At 52.0% G+C, this 25,651-nt stretch overlaps 1 protein-coding gene across 1 annotated transcript in view; it reads right to left on the bottom strand.

The window, feature by feature from the left end:
- MIPOL1 (mirror-image polydactyly 1) overlaps nucleotides 1-25,651 on the bottom strand; it is a 1,528,730-nt gene that overhangs the window by 74,008 nt on the left and 1,429,071 nt on the right. Inside the window, exon 11 of the mRNA XM_069638413.1 lies at nucleotides 10,016-10,225. Within this exon, the coding sequence (XP_069494514.1) occupies nucleotides 10,016-10,225 (210 nt within the window). The remainder of the gene's footprint in view (nucleotides 1-10,015; nucleotides 10,226-25,651) is intronic.

Here is a 25,651-nt window from a genome sequence, read left to right on the forward strand (position 1 = left end):
TGAATCAATGGCCCTCATTACTTTGGAATCCCAGAGGTTTCTCGCTCTTCCCCAGAGACGAACATAAAAACACTGAGACTCCGGTGTAAACCCGGAGACTAGGCAGGTATGTGTGTATGTTTCTATATCTGAATGTACGGTTGTGTCCGATATGGAACTTGTATTGCTTAGACCAAGCTAGAAAGCAACAGAGCACTTTGCAATTGACAGGCGACCCAGGGCAGGGGCAGGAAGGGCTGGGTCACCAGGTGGGCAAGAGAAGATACACCTGACTGGCACTCATGTGCTCTACGGAGTTACTAGAGGGAGTGCGTGCACAACCTGCTCGCCAATCTTTTCCTGAATTACAGAAGCCATGTTGCTGTCTCTAGATATGTTAGGATGGTGACGGGGCAGCCAGTCTCAAGTATTTTTCTTGCCAATATATTTTGGTTTCCAGTCTTGCAATTTTGCAGCTTCTGGAATTGCCCTCGCCTCCCGAGATGACCAGCAGCGTTTGTGCATGCCTGCATGTGAATGATTGTGTGTTGGGCATGCTTGTATAGAATTGGTGGTCTATAGGCCTCATTAAAAGCATGTCGGTCTGGAAACAACGGTGCCCGTAGTTCCGTACCGGCACTTTTCACAGGACCGGCACAGTCTGGGTTGCGATGCTGGTAACACCGGCACCTCAAGTGACCCACCTCATCTGGCAACACCAAGCCAGTATCTGCGGAGTGATGCGGCAGCCGTGCCCGACATACCGCCATGGCGTTACTAAGTGCACGGACACGCAATTACCGACGTGAGATTGATGCCAAAAACCCAGGCATCGCGGACCAGGCGGTAAGTAGATTCATGTGTGTAGAAACATGCCACAGGTGCAAATAAATCAGCACAGGTGGTACAAATGAGCAGTGCTACAGCACAAAAGGACCACTCCCACACCCCACACCCCTTACAACACCACAATGCTAGCAGTACTGGAGCTGGAGGCCATGTGTGCAGAACGATTACTTGAAGAGGCAGGGAGGCAGAGGATGCAGCGGATGCGCTTGAGGAGAAGGAGGGCCATCATGGCCCAGCAAAACCCCATTGTCCAGCCGGTTGCATCACGCAGACAGCCAACAATCCCTCGGTTAAGAGCCACACCATTAAACCTGAGTGAAAGGCAGATCCACACCCAGTACCGGCTAGACAAGGACACCAGCATTTATATAGTGAACCTGATCCATGACAGCCTGGTCAGCCTCATAAATATATGCTCAGCCATCCCCCCTTGCTCAAGGTAGTGTCTGTGCTACACTTCCTTGCCACAGGCACAAACCAGCACACAGTTGGTGAGCTGCATGGGATATCGCAACCCTGTTTTTCACATGTCCAGTTCCAGGTCATTGATGCACTCCTACATCATGTTCGAGACCACATCAGTCAACCCAGGACAGCAGACCAGGTCATTATCACGAAAATAGTCTTCCGTGTCCTGGCAGGCATGCCAAACGTTATTGGTGCCTTGGACTGCACACATGCAATAACTCAGTCAAGCAAACACACAACACCTGCTGCACAGACAGAGAATACTTCTGCACCCACCCACACAACAGCGTTTGTCAACACACCAATTATTCATGTCCCCTGCCTATTGGAACCACACACGCATCTCACTTATCTAAAAGTACCCTAGTACAAGGACATCTTGTTAATTTTTCCTTCATAACTTCATAACACAATAATGACAGATCCAGCATTTCAATTTCTGTCTTTTGTACTAAATGGGTCAGAGGTCATGTTGTCTGTGAACGTCCCAAGTGAATGCCCCTGCAGACCACACATCCCACACACATTTTGATGTAGCGCATTTCAGGTTCCTGGTAAAGGACATGCTACCTGGACTAAACTTTGCATGTGCATGTCTGTCCACTTAAATGAACACTATAGAGCCTGTGCCAACATGACATGGCCAGAAAAATGGCATGTACAATTTCTGTTGCCCCTGTGCAGGGGATTCTGGTTACCCCCTGATGCAATGGTTGATGACACCCTGTGAGGCAACCACACAACATCCACGAGCAGGCCTACAATCGTGCCCATGTACGTTTTTGGGGCACAATTGAACAGACATTTGGCCTGTTGAAGGCAAGGTTCTGCTGCCTGAGCAGATCGGGGGGAGCACTGATGTACAGCCCATAATAAAAGGTGGGAAAGATAGTGCTTGCCTGTGCCATGTTGCACAACATGTGCAACAGACGCAACGTCCTCCTGCCCCCCGACATGGACATGCACCCACCAGAGGCTGAGGACGACAGTGATGAATATCAGGCAATTGGCCAGCGATGTGATGGCATGGATGGACGTGTTGCACAACATGAACTTATAGAGCACTACTTCTAATCACCTGTCACACACGCACCACAGCCCACCTAGCGCACTGGGCACTGCACGTAAATAAATACATTCACACTGAATAACCAATGTCCAGTCATTATTTCTGTTTGCCACACCAGCTGTAATTTGTGATTTGAAAATATGTACAATTGTGAAATTACTACACTAATACTGTGCTCCCCAAACCCCCTCCCCAAATATCCTTCACCACACCCCCTCCCCAACTATCCCTCACTACACCCCCTCCCCAACTATGATATGATAGGTTATTTATAACACGCTTAATACCCAGAGGTTTCTAAGCGCGGACCCAGGGAACGAACATGTGTTGCTCCATGTCATCTTGCTTCCAAGGCGAGCACGTTGCCCCTGAGCTATCCTCCCAGGACTCCCGGGATTATCCCTCCCCACACCCCCTCCCCAACTGTCCCTCTGCACATCCCCTCCCCAACTGTCTATAGCCAACACCTGCCCTGTTTTCCTATGTACATTTGCAAAAGTCACTGACAGGGCACCTATGGGTCTATAGCCTATTAGCGACCTATTTTATGCTCCGGTGTGCAGCTGTGTGCAGGAGACAGCTGCGTGGAGCACCGCCGTGGGCTGCTCTGAACTGAACTCCCTGGTGTGGTGCTAGTTGAGGGAGCCAGTGGTGTTGACAGGGGCCTTCGGTCCAGTGAGGCCTGGAGCAACATAGCCATAGTTTCTGCAATTGAGGACATGACGCTGTTGCCCTCCCTCAAGCTGCGTGACATTTGAACTATGGCACGTGTGCATCGCACCAGTGCCTGTGCATTCCGCCTTGAACCGGCCTGCACACTCTCTTGCATCAGCTGTGCCTCATTAAGGTGCTGTTGGGTAGTGATGTAAGAGCATCCTGGTGTTGCTCCACCCGGGTTAGACGGCCTTCTATGTCCCTCACATTGTGGAAGGGTTGAGGTCGAGGGCTCATTGGGCCCATGGAACTGAAGGGCAGGGGTTCTTCAAAGCTTTGGTCTGTGTCACCCGTATCGGGACCACCCTAGTCAGTAGAGTTTTTGTCAAGACACCCTTGTGCACGTCCTTGTGGCTGTGGTGGAGGTGCCACCGGGATCTGTGGTGGCTGTGGTGAAGGTGCCACCAGGATCTGTGGTGGCTGTGGTGGAGGTGCCACTGGGATCTTCGACGGCTGTGGTGGAGGTGCCACCGGGATCTTTGGCAGCTGGAGGGATGCGGCTGGGGTAGCATGTCTGCCTGTTGAGTCCTGTGTTGAGGTGGTGGTGGTGCTTTGGTGGCGAGGCCTGGTGCCCCTCGATGTACTGGGCTGGCCGTCCTCATTGCCAGATGATGTGCTTGAGGGAGTCAAAAAGGCAGGGTGTCAATGATGAGCGTGGATTGATGAGACAGACATGAATGCTTCTACTTTTTGATGACAGTACTTTGTAAGGGTCAAGGTGGGGGACATGGCAGGGTGCACACATGCTAGTGTCATGGATACTGTGCGGGTGGATGTATGATGGGCCTACATGGTGTGTGCAGTGCCAGACATACTTCCGTGGTGTACTTGTGTTTTCTTGGTAGGGTGTTAGGGGTGTGGCACACAAGCTGTGTGGTGTTGTGTTGTGGCAGGTTGTGCCATGGATGTGTTACACATGTTTAGTTTAGTTTAATTTATTATTTGATAATGTGCTCCAAACCCAGGGGTAGCTGGGCGCAGCAGTCACAAGAATACTTAAGGTTAGGTTACATACATAGGATATATACAAAAAATGCAGTACATGTATTATTGATGAATTTGCAATACAGGTATACAGAATGTACTGTGAATACAAGATACAAAGTACGGGTCCCTTACATGCGATAGTCTATTGTGATGTTTTAGAGGTATCAGGTAGTTAAATGGGATAATCGATCCAGGCCTAGCGCAGAGGCGTCAATTGTAGGTCATCATTAGTCCAGAGCCAACTTTTCACATTACATCTAAATCTGGTGTAGGGTAGGTTGGCTCTCAGTGCGGTGAGGAGTGCATTCCAGGCACGGGAAGCTCTAACAGGGAAGCTTGCTCCACCCGCTTTAGATAGTCTAAATCTGGGTATTTCAAGAAGGAAGTGGTTAGAGGCTCTGGTGTGGTGAGTAGAGGATTTTCTAGTCAGTCTGGCCGAGATATAGGGGGGAGCAGTATTGTTCAGACCTTTATAGGTGAGGGATAGCGTCTTGAGGAGGACTCTGTCACTAATTTTTAACCAGTGATGGTCTTTCCTGATGTTGGATATGTGAGCTCTGCGGCGTATGTCCAGAGCTGCTCTAAGAGCATTGTTCTGCAGTATTTGCATTTTATTTATGACAGTTTTGCTGGCGCCTGCATAGAGGGCATTACAGTAGTCCAGTTTGGACATTACTAAGGCATTGGCTAGTGTAATGCAGTTAGTTTTGGAAAGGTAAGGTCTGCAGGCCCTGATTAATTTGCAGGTGTAGGCTGTAGAGGAAGCTAGGGAATTAACTTGTTTTTTGAGAGATAATGTGGAGTCGAGGTAAAAACCTAGTGTTTTTACCTCAGTTGCCACTTTAATTATGTTGCCATCTATGTTGAAGGCACAATAATTAGGGCTATGTTTTTTGAGGTTAGAGTCGGAACCCAGGATCAGTATCTCTGTTTTGTCATCATTCAGGCAGAGGCCGTGGGAGGCCATCCATGCCTGAATGATGAGGTCAATCTTATTTACTAGAGCTGTGTCTTCGACAAAGTTACCAGATAGAGGTATGAGGATCTGCGTGTCGTCCGCATAATTGGTATAAGTTACCCCCAGTCTGTCCAGTTTGTCGAAGAGTGGCTTAGTGAAGATATTGTACATAGTAGGGGAGACACATGAACCTTGTGGGACGCCACAGGTGATTTGTGTTGGGTCCGCTGAGACTGATGGGGAAAACACTCTCATCGTACGGTTGGCTAGGAAGGATTGTACCCAGGCTATAGCTTCACTTGAGAAATGGACGGCAGACGCTAGGTGGTTGCATAACACTGCATGGTCCACCAGGTCAAAGGCCACCGATAAGTCAAGGAGGAGGAGCATAGCTGTTTTACCTTTATCCTTCAGCTCGTCGATTTGTGTCTTAAGATCGATAAGGGCCGTTTCAGTGCCATGTAATGGTCTGAATCCAGATTGGCGTGATCCTAGTAGTTGGTTCGTCTCCAGATAGTTTTGGATCTGGAGGTAGGCTACTCTATCGATGATTTTAAGGAGGAATGGGACCGTGGTGATAGGCCTGTAATTGGTAGGGATGGCTGGGTCAAGGGTCTGTTTTTTTAGAAGGGGCAGTAAGGTTAGTGGGTACAGTGCTAGATCTAAAGGAAGCATTAATTAGTTTTGAGATGAAGGGTGCTAAATCTCTTGCTGCGTCCTTAATGACTTGTGCTGGGCAATTGTCACCTTGGCAGTTAGAAGGCTTCAGTGATGAGATCACCTTTTCAGTTTCCAGAATGGATATGTTAGTAAATCTGAAAGGTTTGCAGTTACTTTGGGTGGCTGTTCTGGGTGTGTCGGTCAAGTGGGTGGTATGGGTTCTTGTAGGGCTCAGGGATGCTTTCTTTGCAATTTTGGTTTGTAAGGTTGCAATTGTGTTAGCTAAGGCCTTTTGGATGCTAGTGCACCATTGTTTGTCATTGGGGATGTTATCTGTGGGGGCAATGGGATTTTCCATTTCCCGAAGGATGCAGAAGAGTTCTTTGGAATTAAGTTAGCTTTGCTAATTCTTTCATTAAATGTGTCTTTTTTAGTTTGGATTATTTCCTTCTTATATTTTTTTGCGAGGTTGTCAAGAAGGTTTTTATTCTCCACCGACGGTGTGTGCCTCCAGATAGCTTGGAGTTTACGTTTTTGGATTCGTAGTTCTTTTAGGTGCGGGGTGAACCATGAGTTAAGATGAGATTCTCGTTTACCTTTACGTAGTTTGATAGGGGCAATTATATCCAGGACTGTGGACATAGCGTTGTTAAATGTCTCAACTAGCGTATTAGGGTCAGTGATAATATCGCTAACAGTGAGGGCTGGTAAAAGGAGGGGAAGCACATTTTCTGACTTAATATCTTTTTTGCTTCTAGTTGGCATAGGAGGTACTAATTCCTGATTATTTGGTTTAGGCGTCTCTATAGTTAATGAGAAGCAGATGAGGTGGTGATCAGTCCACGTTTGTGGTAGAATGTTAGCGATGGTAGAGGTACAGTTTCGGTTGGCTATCCAGTCTAATGTCCGTCCTTTTATGTGCGTGGGGGCTTGAACTTTCTGGGTAAGGCCATGATCAACTAGGATTGATTGAATGGATGAGGCTTGCTTGTCCTCATTATCATTAAAGCCCAGATTAAAGTCAGCTAATAGAAGGAGCTGGGTAGAGTCTTTGTTGTTATTGGTAAGGAGGCTGGATAAGTCTTCCTCAAAGTTACCTAGTGGGCCTGGTGGTCTATACACCAGGAGGACAGTTAGTGTACTGTTATTAGAGATAGGTATTTTGGCTGAGAGTAGTTCGCAAGATGTTATTTCTGGGTGACGGGTAAGTCTTACATCTAGTTTAGTTTTGGCAAAGATGGCCAGGCCACCTCCTCTAGAGTTGGGCCGATCGACTCTTAGTATGTTGTAATTGTCAGGTACGGCAATCATGAGTGCAGGACCTGCGGCATCGTGGAGCCAGGTCTCAGTGATTGCGAGGGGATCTAAGTTGTCCATGGCAAGTATGTCGGCAATCTCCGTATTGTGAGCTATGAGGGACCTCGCATTAATGAGGGCACCTGATAAGGTGGAAGTTGTATTTTTTCTTGGGTGAGTCTAGGATTGGGAGTGTTGGGCCTCTTCTGGTTATAGAGGAGGTTAGTTTGTGTTTTATGGCGCCTTTCTGCCACTGGGGCAAGTGGGTTAGGGTCGGACGCAGTAGGGTGCCTGCTGCCTGTGGCACTTACTGCGTCAGTGATAATTTGGCGTCATGAGTCGTGCTGGATGGGACGAGGGGGGTCACATGTTTCTTTGGTGTGTGATGCTGGTCATTTGTTGGTGGTGTAGGTGCTTGGCACTGATGTGTCTTTGGGCCTGTGCTAGCACGGAGGAAACAACACAAGTTATGCTGTGGCAGGGGGATGCTTGTCTGAGTGTCAGCAGAAGCATGTTGTGAGAGCAATACACGGTGCCTGTGATATGTTCACTGTGTGAATGGGGTATGAGTGAGGTTTTGTGGCAAGGAGTATGTTGATGTGTGCAGTGGTGCGGTGCCCGGCAGGGCTATACTGGTGTTGTGCACAACGTACTTGACATGTTTGGCAACTCCATTGTGTGCCGGGTGGACAGTGAAGTTGATGTGACATTGGGGTTACGTGTACTCAACATCCTCCTCGGATGTCACGCCTCCGGCCTGCGCAGCACCAACTCCCTCAATAGATTCAAGGTGCAGCGCACTGCTGCAGGTCCCCTCCCAGGGTTGCAGGATGCAGTGCTGTCTCCTGTGGCCATGCCCTGGGTGCGCTGGGCCGACAGGATGTTGCTCACCCCCAGGCGCAGGAGTCCCACCTTTTATGGCAGTCCCGCACAATACGGGGGGTTGGGCCAACTGCAGTGACCTTCGGTGCCACCTCCTGCCAGATGGCCTTTTTTGTTACCTGTGCCTGGCTTTGTAGGTCTGTGCTGAATAGTTAATCGACAGGCTCCACAATTGTGCCTGCCAGCATGTTGAGTTCTGACTCGCTAAAGCAGGGTTTGTGCCTCCGGGTTGCAGGTACCCTTGATGTCATCTCTATTTCTCAGGATCAGTGCTCTGAGGATGGCATTGGATTGTGTTTTATTAATGGCCGCCGGTCGATTTCCTGTTCCGGCTAACACTGTATTTCCGGACACGGTAATAGCAGCACTGTGGTTACCAGTGCCGGTGGGACCGGGAGCGTGATGCCGGAATCGAAGTCACCGGCACTGAGGGTGGCAGTGTTGGGATTTTGGGAGGAGTTTGGTGAAATTACCAGCATGCCGGTGCCACCATATCCAGCATGCCGGAATGCCAACATGGAATCAACCGTTGTTTCCGGCAGCAGTGCTTCGCGGACACGGTAGCACCGGCATGCCACTAATTATGATTTTTTTCACCACCAGACCCGCATGAGGCCCTCTGTGTCTGTGAGTAAAAGTAGGGCAGTGTTTGCAAATGTCCACTCGTTTTTCCGCTCCGATTTCAGCCATTCTCTTGTCTAATTTCCCTTTTCTATCACGCCCTCCCCACACCTCCCCTCCCCTTCCTTTCCTTTCCACAGAGTTAAGGTCTGGAGACACCCGGCAGCAGAGGTCAACGTGGGCAGGAACTAAAGGGTAAGCTCCCCAACTTCTCAGGGAACCCCGTCATCATTCCCATGTTCTTTAAGGAGGTGCGAACGCAGGGTGGAGGGGGCTGCATGAAGGTGCGTGCGAGTGGGGCAATAAAACACAATGCAGGGTGCAGCGGAGGAAGGAAAGACGCGGGAATAGGGTTTGACAGGGGGGTGCCACGAGCATTGTGGGAGTGGGCAGAATGGGCGGCGGGGTGAGGGAACATAGTTCCACACTCCCACCACTGCCGGGCAGGGTCGCAATATGCCACCTTTCGGAGCAGGCCAGGCGCTGCAGGACCACTACTTTGGTGAAGGTTGGATTACGTAACATTCGCGTGTTTGTGGGACTTCTCGAGTCTGCGGTGCTGCGGTGCCTGTGCCCCCTTGCGTCTGCGTGCTCAAGGCTACACGAGTGCACGAGGCATGCAGAGAGCACGGGGCCTTCGCCGGCGCTGACAGTTAACTGCTCTGCCTGAGCGCCTTGCACGACCTCCGCCTCGGGTGTGGTGGTGATTCTGCCCGTTGCCTGCCACCGCCACCCCGCAAGCAGCTATGCAAATCTGCCATTTGCTTAGATTTCCATAGAATATTCCCCTCCAGGCCTCGCCGTTCCAGCGGGCGGGCGCTGCGGGGATGTGGGGCACGGGCCAGACGCTTGCAGCGCACGGGGGATGAATGGGGAGCCACACAAAGCGTATGCACAGAATACCGACACGCCGCGGACACCCCCGAATGCGTGCCTACACGCCAACCAGCGCAGCGAACACATGCATGCCACCCACCACACGCCATGCCACACATCGGATCGCGCACACACACAATCCCCCCTGCACGAAGATGCTGAAATTAGACACGCCACTCACTGCACGGTCGGTCTTTGCAACATGCATGCTGCAGGCACTGTTTGCACACACACAATTCAGGTGTAATGACTGAAGCATGTAGTGTAGTTGATATGTACATGGGCATGGCACACACCCGTGCTGCACGCTGCCAGAGAAGGACGCATGCAAACGCAAACCAACCTGCTCAGAATCACCGCGGGCCCCTAAAGAGCACAGACTGTATACATGGACGGAGGCGCACACAGCATGAAAGGACGCCCAGGTGGACGCCCTCGGGCGCTAAGGGCGCGTATTTTCGTCCTGTAGCATGGACCGAGCTCCCCATTTCAGGGTCTGCTGCCCCTTCATACAGTGTGTCTCTCGCAACCTTATGCATTTATACCACGTGTATCGCCGGGCATCTGCCCACCCTCCTGGGTAAAAACCTGAGCCGCACAGTAGCAGTGCGACATGCAGGTGTAAAGCAGGGACTGGGGCGCGTGGCAGCACTTACCTCTGCACCTTGTCGTCTGCCCCCCGCAGCCTCGCCTCCAGGGCGGCGCTCTCTGAGGCCGCCTGCTGGGCCTGCACCAGCAGCGCCTCGTTCTGCTGCTGGGTGATGAGCGCCACCTGCTCGCGGTTCTTCAGGGCTTCCTCGTAGGTCTGGATGGCAGACTGGAACTGCTCCTTAAGATCCTCCTCCTGCGACAGCGACTGGTGCAAACTGCAAGAAAGAGCAGAGGGTTCAGGAGCCGGGATGGCACCCAGGGTGCATGCAGTAAACATTGCCCACGCTCTGCCATGACTGGCACCAAATCCAGCAAACACCAACACACAATCAACTGAGTGGCAGCGGCCAACCCCGAGTACAGTGCCCTAACCAGAGGGGCACAGCCCAACCATGAGTGGCAGCGGCCAACCCCGAGTACAGTGCCCTAACCAGAGGGGCACAGCCCAACCATGAGTGGCAGCGGCCAATCCCGAGTACAGTGCCCTAACCAGAGGGGCACAGCCCAACCATGAGTGGCAGCGGCCAACCCCGAGTACAGTGCCCTAACCAGAGGGACACAACCCAACCATGAGTGGTAGTGCCCAACCCTGAGTGGCACAACTCAACCATGACTGGCACAATCGAACCATGAGTGGTAGTACCTAACCCTGACAGGCAGTACCCAACCCTGTGTGGCAGTACTCAACCCTGTGTGGCAGTACTCAACCCTGTGTGGTAGTACTCAATCCTGAGTGGCAGTACCGTGAGAGGTCAGTAAAGCGAGGCTTTACCAAATATGCCATTTTATTCTCAAAATAAATGTACTAAAATGCATCACTATCCCCACTGTGCTGAGGATTTCCCTGCCTAACAAAAGCAAAGGGAAAACACTAACTCAGGATATCTGACCCTCGCGCTAAGCAACAAATACACAAAGAAAATATATGACAATACAACATAACAAACCACATTTGCAGTTTCTGAATAACCTTCTGATGTCCGGGGGAATTTCCTTCCCCTTGATTCAAGGCCAATTCTGCTAATATTCAACCAGAGAAAGAAATGACTCGGATCAGTGTAGAAGTGTGTTAATTAAAGTTCCAATGATAGCGAACTGCTTCTCCACTTCCCCCAAATAGCACCAATGGGAATCCCAGCCACGATGCCTTGCAGCTCTCCAAGAAGACTTCCCACAGGTCAAAGAAATGCAATATCCACATCTGCCAGTGATACACAGTTCGTGGTTAACAGTTAATATGTCCTTAGTTACAGCTTTAGAATTCACAATGGTGCGTGTGTCAGGATGACTTCACAGCGCTGCTGCTTCCACTTCAACAGCTCCACTTCTACTCGACTCACTATGAGAACAGTCACGTTCGTCTCATAGTAGTCCACTTCGTTTCGGCTCCTACAATGTTGCATCCACTGACAGCCAGATATACCACCACAGCTTCAGTACTTTGGACCACTACCACAGCTTCAGTACTTTGTACTTCTAGACGAGCTTCGACATGATACACTTTAAAATACTTCAACACCTACAAGTGGGCAAGATCCTCTGAATATCTCTCTTCAAAAGGGGCAGCCTCTTGCCTTTCTTGTCTATCTGCCACAATAGCAACCTGGATTTGCCTTTCAGACTGACCTCTCTCTGTCTTCCACAGTCTCTGGCAATACAGGCTGTGTCAACTTCAGAGTACTCTTTACAGGCAGCCAGTTTGCCTTCCCCAACTTTGCCTGTGCCTTCCTGAGTGGCAGTACCCGACCCTGAGTGGCAGTACCCGACCCTGAACGGCAGTTGTTGCAGTAAAGGCATGCATTCAGCACACAACAACCACCTCCTCTGGTCATGGATGTACAACAGCTGCCCGGCAACGGTTGTTAAGACATGTACAGCACGCTGGATACCATTAATTACCAAAAGTGTTAACTGTTCTTTCCGGGAAAACGTGGTCCTAGCCTAAAACAGGCATCGTTCTCCCCATTACTCTAAAAAGATCCCTTGGCTCTGCTCAACCTGAGAATGATCGCCCAATTTCTAATATTCCATTCCTGCTCCAGCTAAAGATTTTGGACAAGGCTGCACATATCCAGATTCATGAGTTCTTGGAACTCCATAACATAGTAGGGTCAAAGCAATTCGGGGTTCAGGAATGCCCATAGTACTGAACCCGCCCTGCCCCCGTTAGATTTGAAGAGAAGCATCTTACATCACTTTGAGAGAGGTAGCACAGTACTTGTGATGCTGCTTGATTGGTCTTCGGCCTTCAGTCTTGTGGACCGTGCTGTCCTTGTCTCAAGGCCACAGGCATCAGCCCATTTCTCCTGGGAGGCAGCAGAGTGGGATAATGATTTTCTCTCTGGATGGAAAGCTCAAGTGTTCTACAGCGAATCAAAGGCTGAGGACTTCTCAATCTCGTGTGGAGAACCCCGGCCGTGTGTGTTTCACCCATAGTCTTCAGCGTCTTTGCAATCCTTCTCTTTGAGAGGCTGGAGGACTTAGGGGTGGGAAGATACGCAGTGTCTGATCCGTTGTCGGGGAATCACGTAAAAGACACCATCACTGTGAAGACCATCTACAGCTCGATTGAATCTCGTGCAAGGTCAACACTGACAAGCTCTTAACAAGCTCATGATCGCGGGTACAGCACCCCAGCTGCGGAAGCTTAGCTAGGAATACCGGTCCTTTACCATCGCAGATTGCACCATATCCACCTTGACTAAAGTGAAAACGCTGGGCGTGGTGCTTGGTCTTGTCTCTAGTTCAGCATACTACCCGAGGCTACTAGCCAAACTTAGCCCCTTTCTACACCCTCCCAACTGCACCACGATTGGAGGGGCAATTAGCGGGGCCCATTTAGACTAATGTGCAAGTCTCTTGCAGGGCATTGGTAAAGGGGAAATGCTTTGCTTGCAGGTAATTCAGAACAATGTGGTCCACGTGGTGGAAGGCCTGCGGAGGACCGAGCATGTCTCCAAGGCAAGGCGGGCTTTGAGCCACATCTTGCGCCCTTTGCCCCAGGCCCCGTGGTGTGCAAAGCACGACACGATGGAGGGCCTGGGGGTTAGGCGCGGGGTGGGGGACAAACAGCGCGAAAATAAGGGGAGGGGCAGCCGAATGGCGCCCCCACCCTTGGAGTCAGCCAGGGAAGGACAATAGCAGCAGAGGATAGGTGTGAGGTGTTAGCAGCAGGGGGGGGCGGCAGGAAATCCGGCCACCACAAGGCACATCAAAGAGGCAGGGGGGTATAAGAGACCCCAACGCTAGGCAGGTAAGTACAACCAGGCCAAGGAGCTCACCTCACTCGGGTAGGCTCCAAAGACCTGGCGAAGAAGGACAAGGATACGTTTTTGCCTCTACGGGCTTTTTCGTTTATCCTGTTACTTTTGCTGAGACGATTTTGCCTCGTTGCAACGTAGCGGCTCGTCGGAAGAGCAAGGACTCACCTCTGCTTCGGACGGCGGCCACGGACGAAAACCCGACCCAGGGAAGCGAGGAGACGACCATTGGGCAAAGAATCAGGAGTTTCGTCGAGCAACAGCTGGAGGTGTGGAGGCGGTCGGGGGACTTCAGGGAAGTAGCTGCAGGACCGTCGAGAGCCGGGATCGCAGAAGCAGGCAGTCAGCGTCGTGGAAGCCCGCAAAAAAAACAGGAGGGACGCGACAGAGAAGGGACGTGGCCGGCAACGATAAGAGCGGCACGCGGTGTTAAAGGGACAGACCAAGGGCGCCGGTTCAATCCTCGTATTGACCACTTTTGCAGCTATTAAACCCAAAAGGCAGAGAAAGACAGTATAAAGCCCAAAAGAGTACTTTTTCTTTTTCAAGGAAGCAGGATGGCTGAAGAAAGGGCAAAAAGGGCGGAAGAATTTGCGCTTTGGGTGAAGAAAGCAGCAAGCGAATATGGAGCAGAATGGGTACAGGAGGTGATGCAGAAGGAGGGCAAGGCAAGGGCAATGTCGCCTCTGCTACTCGAGGACTCCAGCAGTGGCGAAGAGGAAGCAGGATTACCATCAGGCCAGAAAAGGGCGAGAGAGGTGGCAGGAGGATCGCAACAACAAACAGAGGAGCCAAAGAAAAAACAAAAGAAAAGCAAGGGCGAAGGTACTGTAAAAATCAATAATGCAATGGGTAACAAAATTTTAAAAATGTTAAAAAAATGCGTCACGGCTCAGGGTAAGTCACCCAGAACCCGTGGAGCGAAGGAAAGCAAGCATAGGAAACAGGAAGAGGGAGGGGAGACAGCCGATTCAGGAAGTAGTGGGGACGAGGAGAGGGAGCATTTGAGAGCATGGGTAAAAGGGAAAGGGATAATAAAGAAGAAGAAACAGGAAGTGGCGGAGGGTCAAGGGGCAGGGGGGCCAGGGGCAGCAAACAATGTGGTCCCCCTAGCGCAAGGAACACCACACACAGAGATGACGAAATATGGCAGGCCCACGATCGGCAAAGACACGGCAGGCAGGGCTATGAAGGCACACACATGGTATATTAGCGAAAAGATAAAGGAGAAAATATGGAGGAAGGAATTCATTGATGTATATACTTTGCTAGATTGCCAAAAGAGAGGACAGGATGTACCCATAGAAGACATAAAGGAAGATGAGAAAAGCTTATTGAAGAGGCCAGCAGTAGCAAGGAACTTTGACAACTGGTTGGCTGCTTTTCAAATAATGTCCAGTATCATTCTGCAGAAATTCCCAGAGGACGGGGTAGCATTAGTGACATACCAGCAGAGGGTGTTGAAAGTGTACAAAGCATTTGGGGGCGATGCATGGAAGGAATATGATCATGAATTTAGGAAAGAGATGGACTGCTTTCCCGATATAGAATGGGATGAAGAGAATTACAACCTGTATATATTTAATGTTTTGAAGGAGAAATGGGACACCAAGGAACAGAATGTGGGAGGGTATCAGAGGAGGCAATACTGGCAAAACGAGTACAGAAGGGAGTACAAATACAACAACAGGAGATATGATAACAGCTATGATAGAACAAGGGAGCACAATTTTCGGAGCAAGCAACATGAGTCACAGAGAAGTTGGCAGAGCAGCATACCTCCAACAGCCCAAGGGGGAGGTAGGGGTACGCAGGGGTCAACAAAAACAGAGGCAGGGCAATGCCGCAACTTTGAGAGCGGGACACCATGCAGTTGGGGAAAAAAATGTAAATTCAGCCACAGGTGCGAGAATTGTAAGGGAGAGCACAGTACCGCAAAATGCACCAGGGCAAGAGCAAGCACACCTAGAGGACCAGAGAAAAGAAATTAAGGGAAGTGAAGAGAAAGGGGCCACACCGGTGAGGATTGGGAATATGGAAAAGTGGCTGAGGGTTTTTCCAGACCAGGAAGGGGCAGAGACAATCAGGAGAGGCTTCCAGGAAGGCTTCACCATCCCGTTCAAGGGCCAGGGATCTCAAAACACCCCTAAAAATCTGAAATCCGCATTAGAAAACAAAAAGCTAGTCAGCATGAAAATCGGGAAGGAAAGAGAGCTGGGGAGAATGGGGGGCCCTTACAAAACCCCCCCCGTTTAATGAATACATGTGCTCACCACTGGGGCTGGTCCCAAAGAAAGAAGCAGGTGAATTCAGACTGATTCACCACTTATCATACCCACCAGGGGCATCAGTGAACGATGGCATACCACAAGACGTGGTGTCAGTGACTTATTCAGATTTTCAGGTGGCAGTGGCGTGGTCAGGAAAGCAGGGAGGGGGGCATGGATGGCAAAGGCCGACATAAAATCTGCATTTCGTCTGCTACCAGTTAACAGAGAGTCACAGAAATGGTTGTGCATGCATTGGGAGGGAGAATATTTTGTGGACAAATGTCTCCCGATGGGATGCGCAATACCATGCGCTTACTTTGAGAAAGTAAGCTCTTTTTTACAATGGGCAATCACAAAAAAGATGGAGGGGGCCCAAGTAGTCCACTACCTGGACGATTTCCTATTCGTGGGACGGCAGGGATCCAACCTATGCAAGGCCACACTAGACGAATTCATAGCAGTAACAGAAGACTGGGGTTTCCCCTTAGCAGAGGAAAAGACCACGGGTCCTACACAAGCAATACAATTTCTGGGTATAGAAATCGACTCGAAAGAGGGGGTGTGCAGGATCCCGGGGGACAAGGTGGTAGATCTTTTAGGAACAATCAAAAACACGAAAGGAAGAAACAAAGCTACTGTAAAAGAGTTGCAGTCCCTAGCGGGGAAACTTACCTTTGTAGGTAGAGTCATCCCCCAAGGCAGGATATTCCAAAGGAGCATTGAGCTAAAAACCAAGGGGCTCAGAGAAGGACACCACAGAATAAGATTGGGTGGTGGGGTCAAGAGAGACCTGGAAGTGTGGGAAGAGTTTCTGATGTCATTCAATGGGGCGGTGATTTGGCGCTCACCGTTAAATGAAGAGTGCAAGAGGGTGTTGTTCACGGATGCAGCCGGGGGTTTTGGCTTCGGGGCTATCATGGGGAGAGAATGGTGTGCAGAAAAATGGCCAACAAGATGGCGGGAGGCAGCATGGACAAACAACATTACATTGTTAGAGCTGTTCCCCATATGGGTAGCGCTATGCGCGTGGGAGGCAGACCTGAAAGATAAAGAGTTGAACGTATGGTCAGACAACATGGCGGTAGTGCAGGTCATAAATAAGGGGGGCGCATCATGCCCGCTGGTGCTGGAGTTGATGAGGGCAATAACGCTGGGTTGTCTGAGGAATAATGTGTGTCTAAGGGCGAGACACATCGCAGGGGAAACAAACTTGGTTGCTGACGCCTTGTCTCGTTTCCAGTGGGACAAATTCAGAAAACTGAGACCAGAGGCAAGCAGGATAGGAACGCCTACGCCAGAAAAGGCATGGGTCCCATTAAGAAAACTGGAGAAAAAACGGTCAACTACAAGGTTGAATCAAAAGAAGAGGAAAAGCAAGGCCAGGTGATTGAACGGTTGGCAGCAAACGCCATAACATATAAGACTGGTAAGCAATACAAGAAACATGTCATGGAGGTGTTAAAAGAAGTGGGGGTACAAATGATTGGTGATATTACAACGGCTAACATGTGTGAATTTTTGGAAAAAGCATTTGCACAAGGTAGAAGGAAGAGCTGGGCGGCTGCACATTTGACAGCAGTGGCATGCACAACAAAGGTAGCCGGGCTGCCAGATCCCACAGATAGCTCACGGTTAAAATACGCTATGAAAGGTTGGGGGAAATTGGAAGGAAAGAAAGCAGACAGCAGAAGGCCACTAAATTTCAGGAAAATGATAAGGCTGTTACAGTTGTTGCAGGCCACATGCAGCGACGGGTATGAGACACGATTGTTCAGGGCAGCTTTTGCACTAGCTTACTATGGGGCATTCAGGATTGGGGAGCTAGTAGCCAGGAACACGGTATCAGGGGACGGGCTGGCAAAAGATGACATAAGCATCGGGTCAAAAGGTATGTCAATACGGCTTAGGAAGTCAAAAACGAACCAGGAAGGGAAAGGGAGGCTAATAGAGCTAAATTGCATCAAAGAACGGGATCATTGTCCCAGATGCATAACACAGGAGTTCCTGGAGGTAAGACCGGTAGTTGGGGGGCAGCTATTGATTCATAAAGACGGAAGGGCACTCAGCAGATATCAATTCCAAGCAGTGCTAAAGAAAACTATCACAAGGGCAGGGTGGGACGCAGCAGAATTTGGCACCCACTCTTTCAGAATAGGGGCAGCCACATCAGCATGGGTAGGAGGCCTATGTACAGAACGGGTGAAAAAAATTGGAGGGTGGAGATCGCAATGCTTCAAAAGATACGTGAGGGAAAGCTTAATATGATTCCTCTCCCCCCCCCACAGATACAGGCCCTTACAAGTCGGCGTGGATAGTCGGCCATTCCTTCGTGACGAGGGCAGGCAGGTGGATTGAAGACTACAAGGAGGGGCTGCAATTCAAAAAGACAATCACATCATGGTGGGGCCTCCCAGGAATGCTCTGGGAGGACATCCACGACAGGCTATCCGACCTGATCGGGTTCAGAGACCCGCCGGAATATCTGGTAATACACTTGGGGGGCAATGACTTAGTCAGGACCAACAGAGGGGCATTGATGCGTAGCATGTGCGAATCTTTAAAGGCCATTGCGCACTGCTGGTGGAAAACTGAGATTTTTATGTCAGAGATCTTACCCCAAAGGGTATGGTACGGTGCACATAGGAGGCACGCCATCGAGACGTCAAGGAAAAAGCTAAACAAGACAATAGAAAAGTATTGTAGAGGTACCGGCCTCCAGTTTATAAAACACAGTATGTCACAGAACAATCCAGAATGGTTCCACCAAGACGGTATACACCTGTCCAACAAAGGGATGGCAGTATTTACAGCTAACATTTTTAGGGCCCTAGCAGACCGGGGTTGTAGATAGATCTCGTTTTGGGGGGACCTGAGCGGCCTAGGTAACACCCACTCAGGTGTGGCGGCACGTGTCCAGGAACGGATGCCCCGGGATAACGAAGAACAGCCTAGGACCAGGCTGGGCATCCACAAACCCTGGACACGAGGTGCCCAAAAGCGAATTATGTCATTTTGGTTTGTTATGATGAGTGAGTGTTTGTTATTTTCGGTAGAAAATAAAAACAAGCCTACGGCCAATAATTTTGCACGTACAGAATTGTCTGTCTCATTTTTGCCTACTAGCAGGTACCAGGGAATGTTGGGGGGACAGGTGCAAAGGGGGGCCCACACTACTCAGCCTATGCCCCAGGCCCCGTGGTGTGCAAAGCACGACACGATGGAGGGCCTGGGGGGTTAGGCGCGGGGTGGGGGACAAACGGCGCGAAAATAAGGGGAGGGGCAGCCGAATGGCGCCCCCACCCTTGGAGTCAGCCAGGGAAGGACAATAGCAGCAGAGGATAGGTGTGAGGTGTTAGCAGCGGGGGGGGGGCGGCAGGAAATCCGGCCACCACAAGGCACATCAAAGAGGCAGGGGGGTATAAGAGACCCCAACGCTAGGCAGGTAAGCACAACCAGGCCAAGGAGCTCACCTCACTCGGGTAGGCTCCAAAGACCTGGCGAAGCTGGACAAGGAAACGTTTTTGCCACCCGCCCACCCGGCAAAAAAAAAAAAAAAAAAGAAGAAAGACAAGAACGAGGAGCAAGAACACCGAGTACTTTCTTCGGTACACGGTAGAAGGGAGTCGTAGGAGGCGGCACGTGTCCAGGAACGGATGCCCCGGGATAACGAAGAACAGCCTAGGACCAGGCTGGGCATCCACAAACCCTGGACACGAGGTGCCCAAAAGCGAATTATCACATTTTGGTTTGTTATGATGAGTGTTTGTTATTTTCGGTAGAAAATAAAAACAAGCCTACGGCCAATAATTTTCCACGTACAGAATGGTCTGTCTCATTTTTGCCTACTAGCAGGTACCAGGGAATGTTGGGGGGACAGGTGCAAAGGGGGGCCCACACTACTCAGCCTATGCGTCACCCACAAGTGCCTCTACGGCAAGAGCATGCTACCTGCCCGAGAAAATGTGCTGGCTCCCCACACGCAGAGTCCTCCCATCTAATAACTCCCATCTTTAGCAATGTCCCACCTGACCCACCTCGAAGCTGGCCATAGTTGCACAGGGATCCTTTCCGCACTCCAGGCCTATATGCTGCAAGGCCCTGGCCCCGGATATAAGGGCGTGCCCCAGACTCTCGATCTTCAATTGTGAACTTACAACTTCACTTTTCCACTAACCAGACCCCCGCCACGGCTTCTTGACTGCCTGACTCTGACATTTTCTCTTTGACTTGTTTTTGTATTTTGTGTGTGTGTTACGTCTGGCGCTGTAATTCCTGTGGGCCGCGTCTATGCGCTTTACAAAGAAAATAAAGTACGATTGACCCAGTTTCTATGCGCTGTACACTGAACAAAACACAAAGAACAACATAACCTATGATGATGACCCTCCATGACCTATCCACATTAGAGGGGTACATACAGTGCATCAGGTTAACGTGCCTTAAACGCCAGTAAGGAATGGCACCCTCTACTCTCAAAGACTTGCCACCTAATCGTGAGCTCAGGAATGTGCCATCAGGGAGGAAATGCAGTGAGGTGTAGCCAGACTTCGGCTCCGGAGCAGGGAGACCTGGACAGGTAGGTAGAAGCAGGGAAGAGTCTCCAGGCGAGTAGCACGAATGCGGGTCCAACTCAGCCAAGCCTCGGCTCAGGAGCAGGGAGACATGGAAGAGTAGGAAGAAGCAGGGAAGAGTCTCCAGGCGAGAAGCACGAATGCGGGTCCAGCTCAGCCAAGCCTCGGCTCGCGAATAGGGAGACCTGGAAGGGTGGGCAGAAGCAGGGAAGAGTCTCCAGGCGTGTAGCACGAACGCACGCCCTGCTCAGCCAAGCCTCGGCTCAGGAGCAGGGAGACCTGGAAGGGTGGGCAGAAGCAGGGAAGAGTCTCCAGGCGTGTAGCACGAACGCACGCCCTGCTCAGCCAAGCCTCGGCTCAGGAGCAGGGAGACCTGGAAGGGTAGGCAGAAGCAGGGAAGAGTCTCCAGGTGTGTAGCACGAAAGTGGGTCCAGCTCAGCAAAGCCTCGCCTCAGGAGCAGGGAAACCTGGAAGGGTAGGCAGAAGCAGGGAAGAGTCTCCTGGCGTGTAGCACAAATGCGCATCCTGCTCAGCCAAGCCTCGGCTCAGGAGCAGGGAGACCTGGAAGGGTGGGTAGAAGCAGGGAAAAGTCTCCAGGCGAGTAGCACGAATGCAGGTCCCGCTCAGCCAATACTCGGCTCAGGAGCAAGGAGACCTGGAAGAGTAGGCAGAAGCAGGGAAGAGTCTCCAGGCGAGTAGCACGAATGCGTGTCCAGCTCAGCCAAGTCTCAGCTCGGGAGCAGGGAGACATGGAAGGGTGGGTAGAAGCAGGGAAGACTCTGCAAGCGTGTAGCACAAATGCAGGTTCAGCTCAGCCAAGCCTCAGCTCGGGAGCAGGGAGACCTAGAAGAGTAGGCAGAAGCAGGGAAGAGTCTCCAGGCGAGAAGCACGAATGAAGGTCCAGCTTAGCCAAGCCTCGGCTCGGGAGCAGGGAGACATGGAAGGGTGGGTAGAAGCAGGGAAAAGTCTCCAGGCGAGTAGCACGAATGCGGGTCCCGCTCAGCCAATACTCGGCTCAGGAGCAGGGAGACATGAAAGGGTAGGCAGAAGCAGGGAAGAGTCTCCAGGCGAGTAGCACAAATGCAGGTCCAGCTCAGCCAAGCCTCGGCTCAGGAGCAGGGAGACATGGAAGGGTAGGCAGAAGCAGGGAAGAGTCTCCAGGTGTGTAGCACGAATGCGGGTCCAGCTCAGCCAAGCCTCGGCTCAGGAGCAGGGAAACCTGGAATGGTAGGCAGAAGCAGGGAAGAGTCTCCAGGCGTGTAGCACGAATGCGCGTCCTGCTCAGCCAAGCCTCTGCTCAGGAGCAGGGAGACCTGTAAGGGTAGGCAGAACCAGGGAAGAGTCTCCAGGCGTGTAGCACGAATTCTGGTCCAGCTAAGCCAAGCCTCGGCTCAGGAGCAGGGAAACCTGGAAGGGTAGGCAGAAGCAGGGAAGAGTCTCAGGCGTGTAGCACGAATGCGCGTCCTGCTCAGCCAAGACTCGGCTCAGGAGCAGGGAGACATGGAAGGGTAAACAGAAGCAGGGAAGAGTCTCCAGGCAAGTAGCGTGAATGCGGGTCCAGCTCAGCCAAGCCTCGGCTCTCGAGCAGGGAGACATGGAAGGGTAGGCAGAAGCAGGGAAGAGTCTCCAGGCGAGTAGCACGAATGCGGGTCCAGCTCAGCCAAGCCTCGGCTCGGGAGTAGGGAGACCTGGAAGGGTGGGTAGAAGCAGGGAAGAGTCTCCAGGTGTGTAGCACGAATGCGGGTCCAGCTCAGCCAAGCCTCAGCTCGTGAGTAGGGAGACCAGGATGGGTGGGTAGAGGCAGGGAAGTGTCTCCAGACGAGTAGCAAGAATGCGGGTCCAGCTCAGCCAAGCCTCGGCTCGGCAGCAGGGAGACCTGGAAGAGTAGGCAGAAGCAGGGAAGAGTCTCCAGGCGAGTAGCACGAATGCGAGTCCAGCTCAGGCAAGCCTTGGCTCTGGAGCAGGGAGACCTGGAAGGGTAGACAGAAGCAGGGAGGAGTCTCCAGGCGTGTAGCACATATGTGGGTCCAGCTCAGCCAAGCCTCGGCTCAGGAGTAGGGAGACTTGGAAGGGCAGGCAGAAGCAGGGAAGCGTCTCCAGGCAAGTAGCATGAATGTGAGTCCTGCTCAGCCAAGCCTCGGCTCAGGAGCAGGGAGACCTGGAAGGGTAGGCAGAAGCAGGGAAGAGTCTCCAGGCATGTAGCACGAATGTGCGCCCTGCTCAGGCAAGCCTCGGCTCAGGAGCAGGGAGACATGGAAGGGTAGGCAGAAGCAGGGAAGAGTCTCCAGGTGAGTAGCACGAATGCGGGTCCAGCTCAGCCAAGCCTCGGCTCAGGAGCAGGGAGACATGGAAGGGTAGGCAGAAGCAGGGAAGAGTCTCCATGTGTGTAGCACGAATGTGGGTCCAGCTCAGCCATGCCTCGGCTCAGGAGCAGGGAAACCTGGAAGGGTAGGCAGAAGCAGGGAAGAGTCTCCAGGCGTGTAGCACGAATTCGGGTCCAGCTCAGCCAAGCCTCGGCTCAGGAGCAGGGAAACCTGGAAGGGTAGGCAGAAGCAGGGAAGAGTCTCCAGGCGTGTAGCATGAATGCGCATCCTGCTCAGCCAAGACTCGGCTCAGGAGCAGGGAGACATGGAAGGGTAAACAGAAGCAGGGAAGAGTCTCCAGGGGAGTAGCGTGAATGCGGGTCCAGCTCAGCCAAGCCTCGGCTCAGGAGCAGGGACACATGGAAGGGTAGGCAGAAGCAGGGAAGAGTCTCCAGGCGAGTAGCACAAATGCGGGTCCAGCTCAGCCAAGCCTCAGCTCAAGAGCAGGGAGACCTGGAAGGGTAGGGAGAAGCAGCGAAGAGTCTCCAGGTGAGTAGCACGAATGCGGGTCCAGCTCAGCCAAGCCTCGGCTCAGGAGCAGGGAGACCTGGAAGGGTAGGCAGAAACAGGGAAGAGTCTCCAGCCGTGTAGCACAAATGCGGGTCCAGCTCAGCCAAGCCTCAGCTCAGGAGCAGGGAGACCGGGTCCAGCTCAGCCAAGCCTCAGCTCAGGAGCAGGGAGACCTGGAAGAGTAGGCAGAAGCAGGGAAGAGTCTCCAGGCGTGTAGCACGAATGCGGATCCAGCTCAGCCAAGCCTCGGCTCGGGAGCAGGGAGACCTGGAAGAGTAGGCAGAAGCAGGGAAGAGTCTCCAGGCGTGTAGCATGAATGCGCATCCTGCTCAGCCAAGACTCGGCTCAGGAGCAGGGAGACATGGAAGGGTAAACAGAAGCAGGGAAGAGTCTCCAGGGGAGTAGCGTGAATGCGGGTCCAGCTCAGCCAAGCCTCGGCTCAGGAGCAGGGACACATGGAAGGGTAGGCAGAAGCAGGGAAGAGTCTCCAGGCGAGTAGCACAAATGCGGGTCCAGCTCAGCCAAGCCTCAGCTCAAGAGCAGGGAGACCTGGAAGGGTAGGGAGAAGCAGCGAAGAGTCTCCAGGTGAGTAGCACGAATGCGGGTCCAGCTCAGCCAAGCCTCGGCTCAGGAGCAGGGAGACCTGGAAGGGTAGGCAGAAACAGGGAAGAGTCTCCAGCCGTGTAGCACAAATGCGGGTCCAGCTCAGCCAAGCCTCAGCTCAGGAGCAGGGAGACCTGGAAGGGTAGGCAGAAGCAGGGAAGAGTCTCCAGGCGTGTAGCACGAATGCGGATCCAGCTCAGCCAAGCCTCGGCTCGGGAGCAGGGAGACCTGGAAGAGTAGGCAGAAGCAGGGAAGAGTCTCCAGGCATGTAGCACAAATGCGGGTCCAGCTCAGCCAAGCCTCGGCTCAGGGGCAGGGAGACCTGGAAGGGTAGACAGAAGAAGGGAATAGTCTGCAAGCGTGTAGCACGAATACGGATCCAGCTCAGCCAAGCCTCGGCTCGGGAGCAAGGAGACCTGGAAGAGTAGGCAGAAGCAGGGAAGAGTCTCCAGGCATGTAGCACGAATGCGGGTCCACCTCAGCCAAGCCTCGGCTCAGGGGCAGGGGGACCTGGAAGGGCAGGCAGAAGCAGGGAATAGTCTGCAAGCGTGTAGCACGAATGCCGGTCCAGCTGAACCAAGCCTCAGCTCGGGTGCAGGGAGACCTGGAAGGTTACGCAGAAGCAGGGAAGAGTCTCCAGGCGAGTAGCACAAATGTGGGTCCAGATCAGCCAAGCCTTGGCTCAGGAGCAGGGAGACATGGAAGGGTAGGCAGAAGCATGGAAGAGTCTCCAGTCGAGTAGCACGAATGCGGGTCCTGCTCAGCCAAGCCTCGGCTCAGGAGCAGGGAGACACGGAAGGGTAGGCAGAAGCAGGGAAGAGTCTCCAGGCGAATAGCACGAATGCGGGTCCAGCTCAGCCAAGCCTCGGCTCGGGAGCAGGGAGACCTGGAAGGGTAGGCAGAAGCAGGGAAGAGTCTCCAGGTGTGTAGCACGAATGCGGGTCCAGCTCAGCCAAGCCTCGGCTCGGGAGCAGGGAGACCTGGAAGAGTAGGCAGAAGCAGGGAAGAGTCTCAAGGCGTGTAGCACGAATGCGGGTCCAGCTCAGCCAAGCCTCGGCTCAGGAGCAGGGAGACCTGGAAGGATAGGGAGAAGCAGGGAAGAGTGTCCAGGCAAGTAGCACAAATGCGGGTCCAGCTCAGCCAAGCCTCGGCTCGGGAGCAGGGAGACCTGGAAAGGTGGGCAGAAGCAGAGAAGAGTCTCCAGGCGTGTAGCGTGAATGCATGTCCAGTTCAGCCAAGCCTCGGCTAAGGAGCAGGGAGACCTGTAAGGGCAGGCAGAAGCAGGGAAGAGTCTTCAGGCGTGTAGCACGAATGCAGGTCCAGCTCAGCCAACCTTCGGCTTGGGAGCAGGGAGACATGGAAGGGTAGGCAGTGTTAGGCAAGATTGTATGCAGTATCCTTTGGGTGCACTACAACTACCCTGACCTCCTGGCAATAGGAACCCAACCTTTGGTATAAGTCTGTACTACACATGTTGGTAGCGTGTTGTGCAGCCAGGCTTATCTCAAGAGGGGTCAATGTGAGCTATAGGGGAGTTACACAGAGATTCACAGTGACAAGTATTCAAATAAACACTTACACACAAGGTTTCTTGAATAAACAATTATTCATTTATTTATCAGTCAGTTAGAATAAGCCTTCTTCATAAGGGAGCAATATGAAAGCAATACACAAATACACTCCAAAACTACACACTCTTAGTTTCTAAATAGGTAAAGACCCTTTTGGGATGGCCCACTGTCACAACCTACACCCTCAGGTGACTTCAATAGCTAGGGTGATGGGAACATTAATATCTTACTGTTGCATTTAGAACATTCTTAGGAGTTGGTCAAAGGAAAAGGTTATTAGAGCAAACAAGAGCTTACAAATATTCTTAAGCAGGAAAATACTTTTTGATCCCCTAAGCAGAGTCATTCAGTATAACAGGTTAAGCCAAAGTCAATGTGCAAAAGTCTTATATGAGCTGAAGCACTTCTGGTAGGTAAGTCTTTGCAGAATGTCTGAGAAGACTTAGACTTGTGAGTAGTAGAAGATGCAAGCAAGTCTACAATAAGAGCGGGG

Source organism: Ambystoma mexicanum, chromosome 14 (genome assembly GCF_040938575.1).
Source record: "Ambystoma mexicanum isolate Mex_15411 chromosome 14, UKY_AmexF1_1, whole genome shotgun sequence".
In the NCBI taxonomy this organism is placed as follows: Eukaryota; Metazoa; Chordata; class Amphibia; order Caudata; family Ambystomatidae; genus Ambystoma; species Ambystoma mexicanum.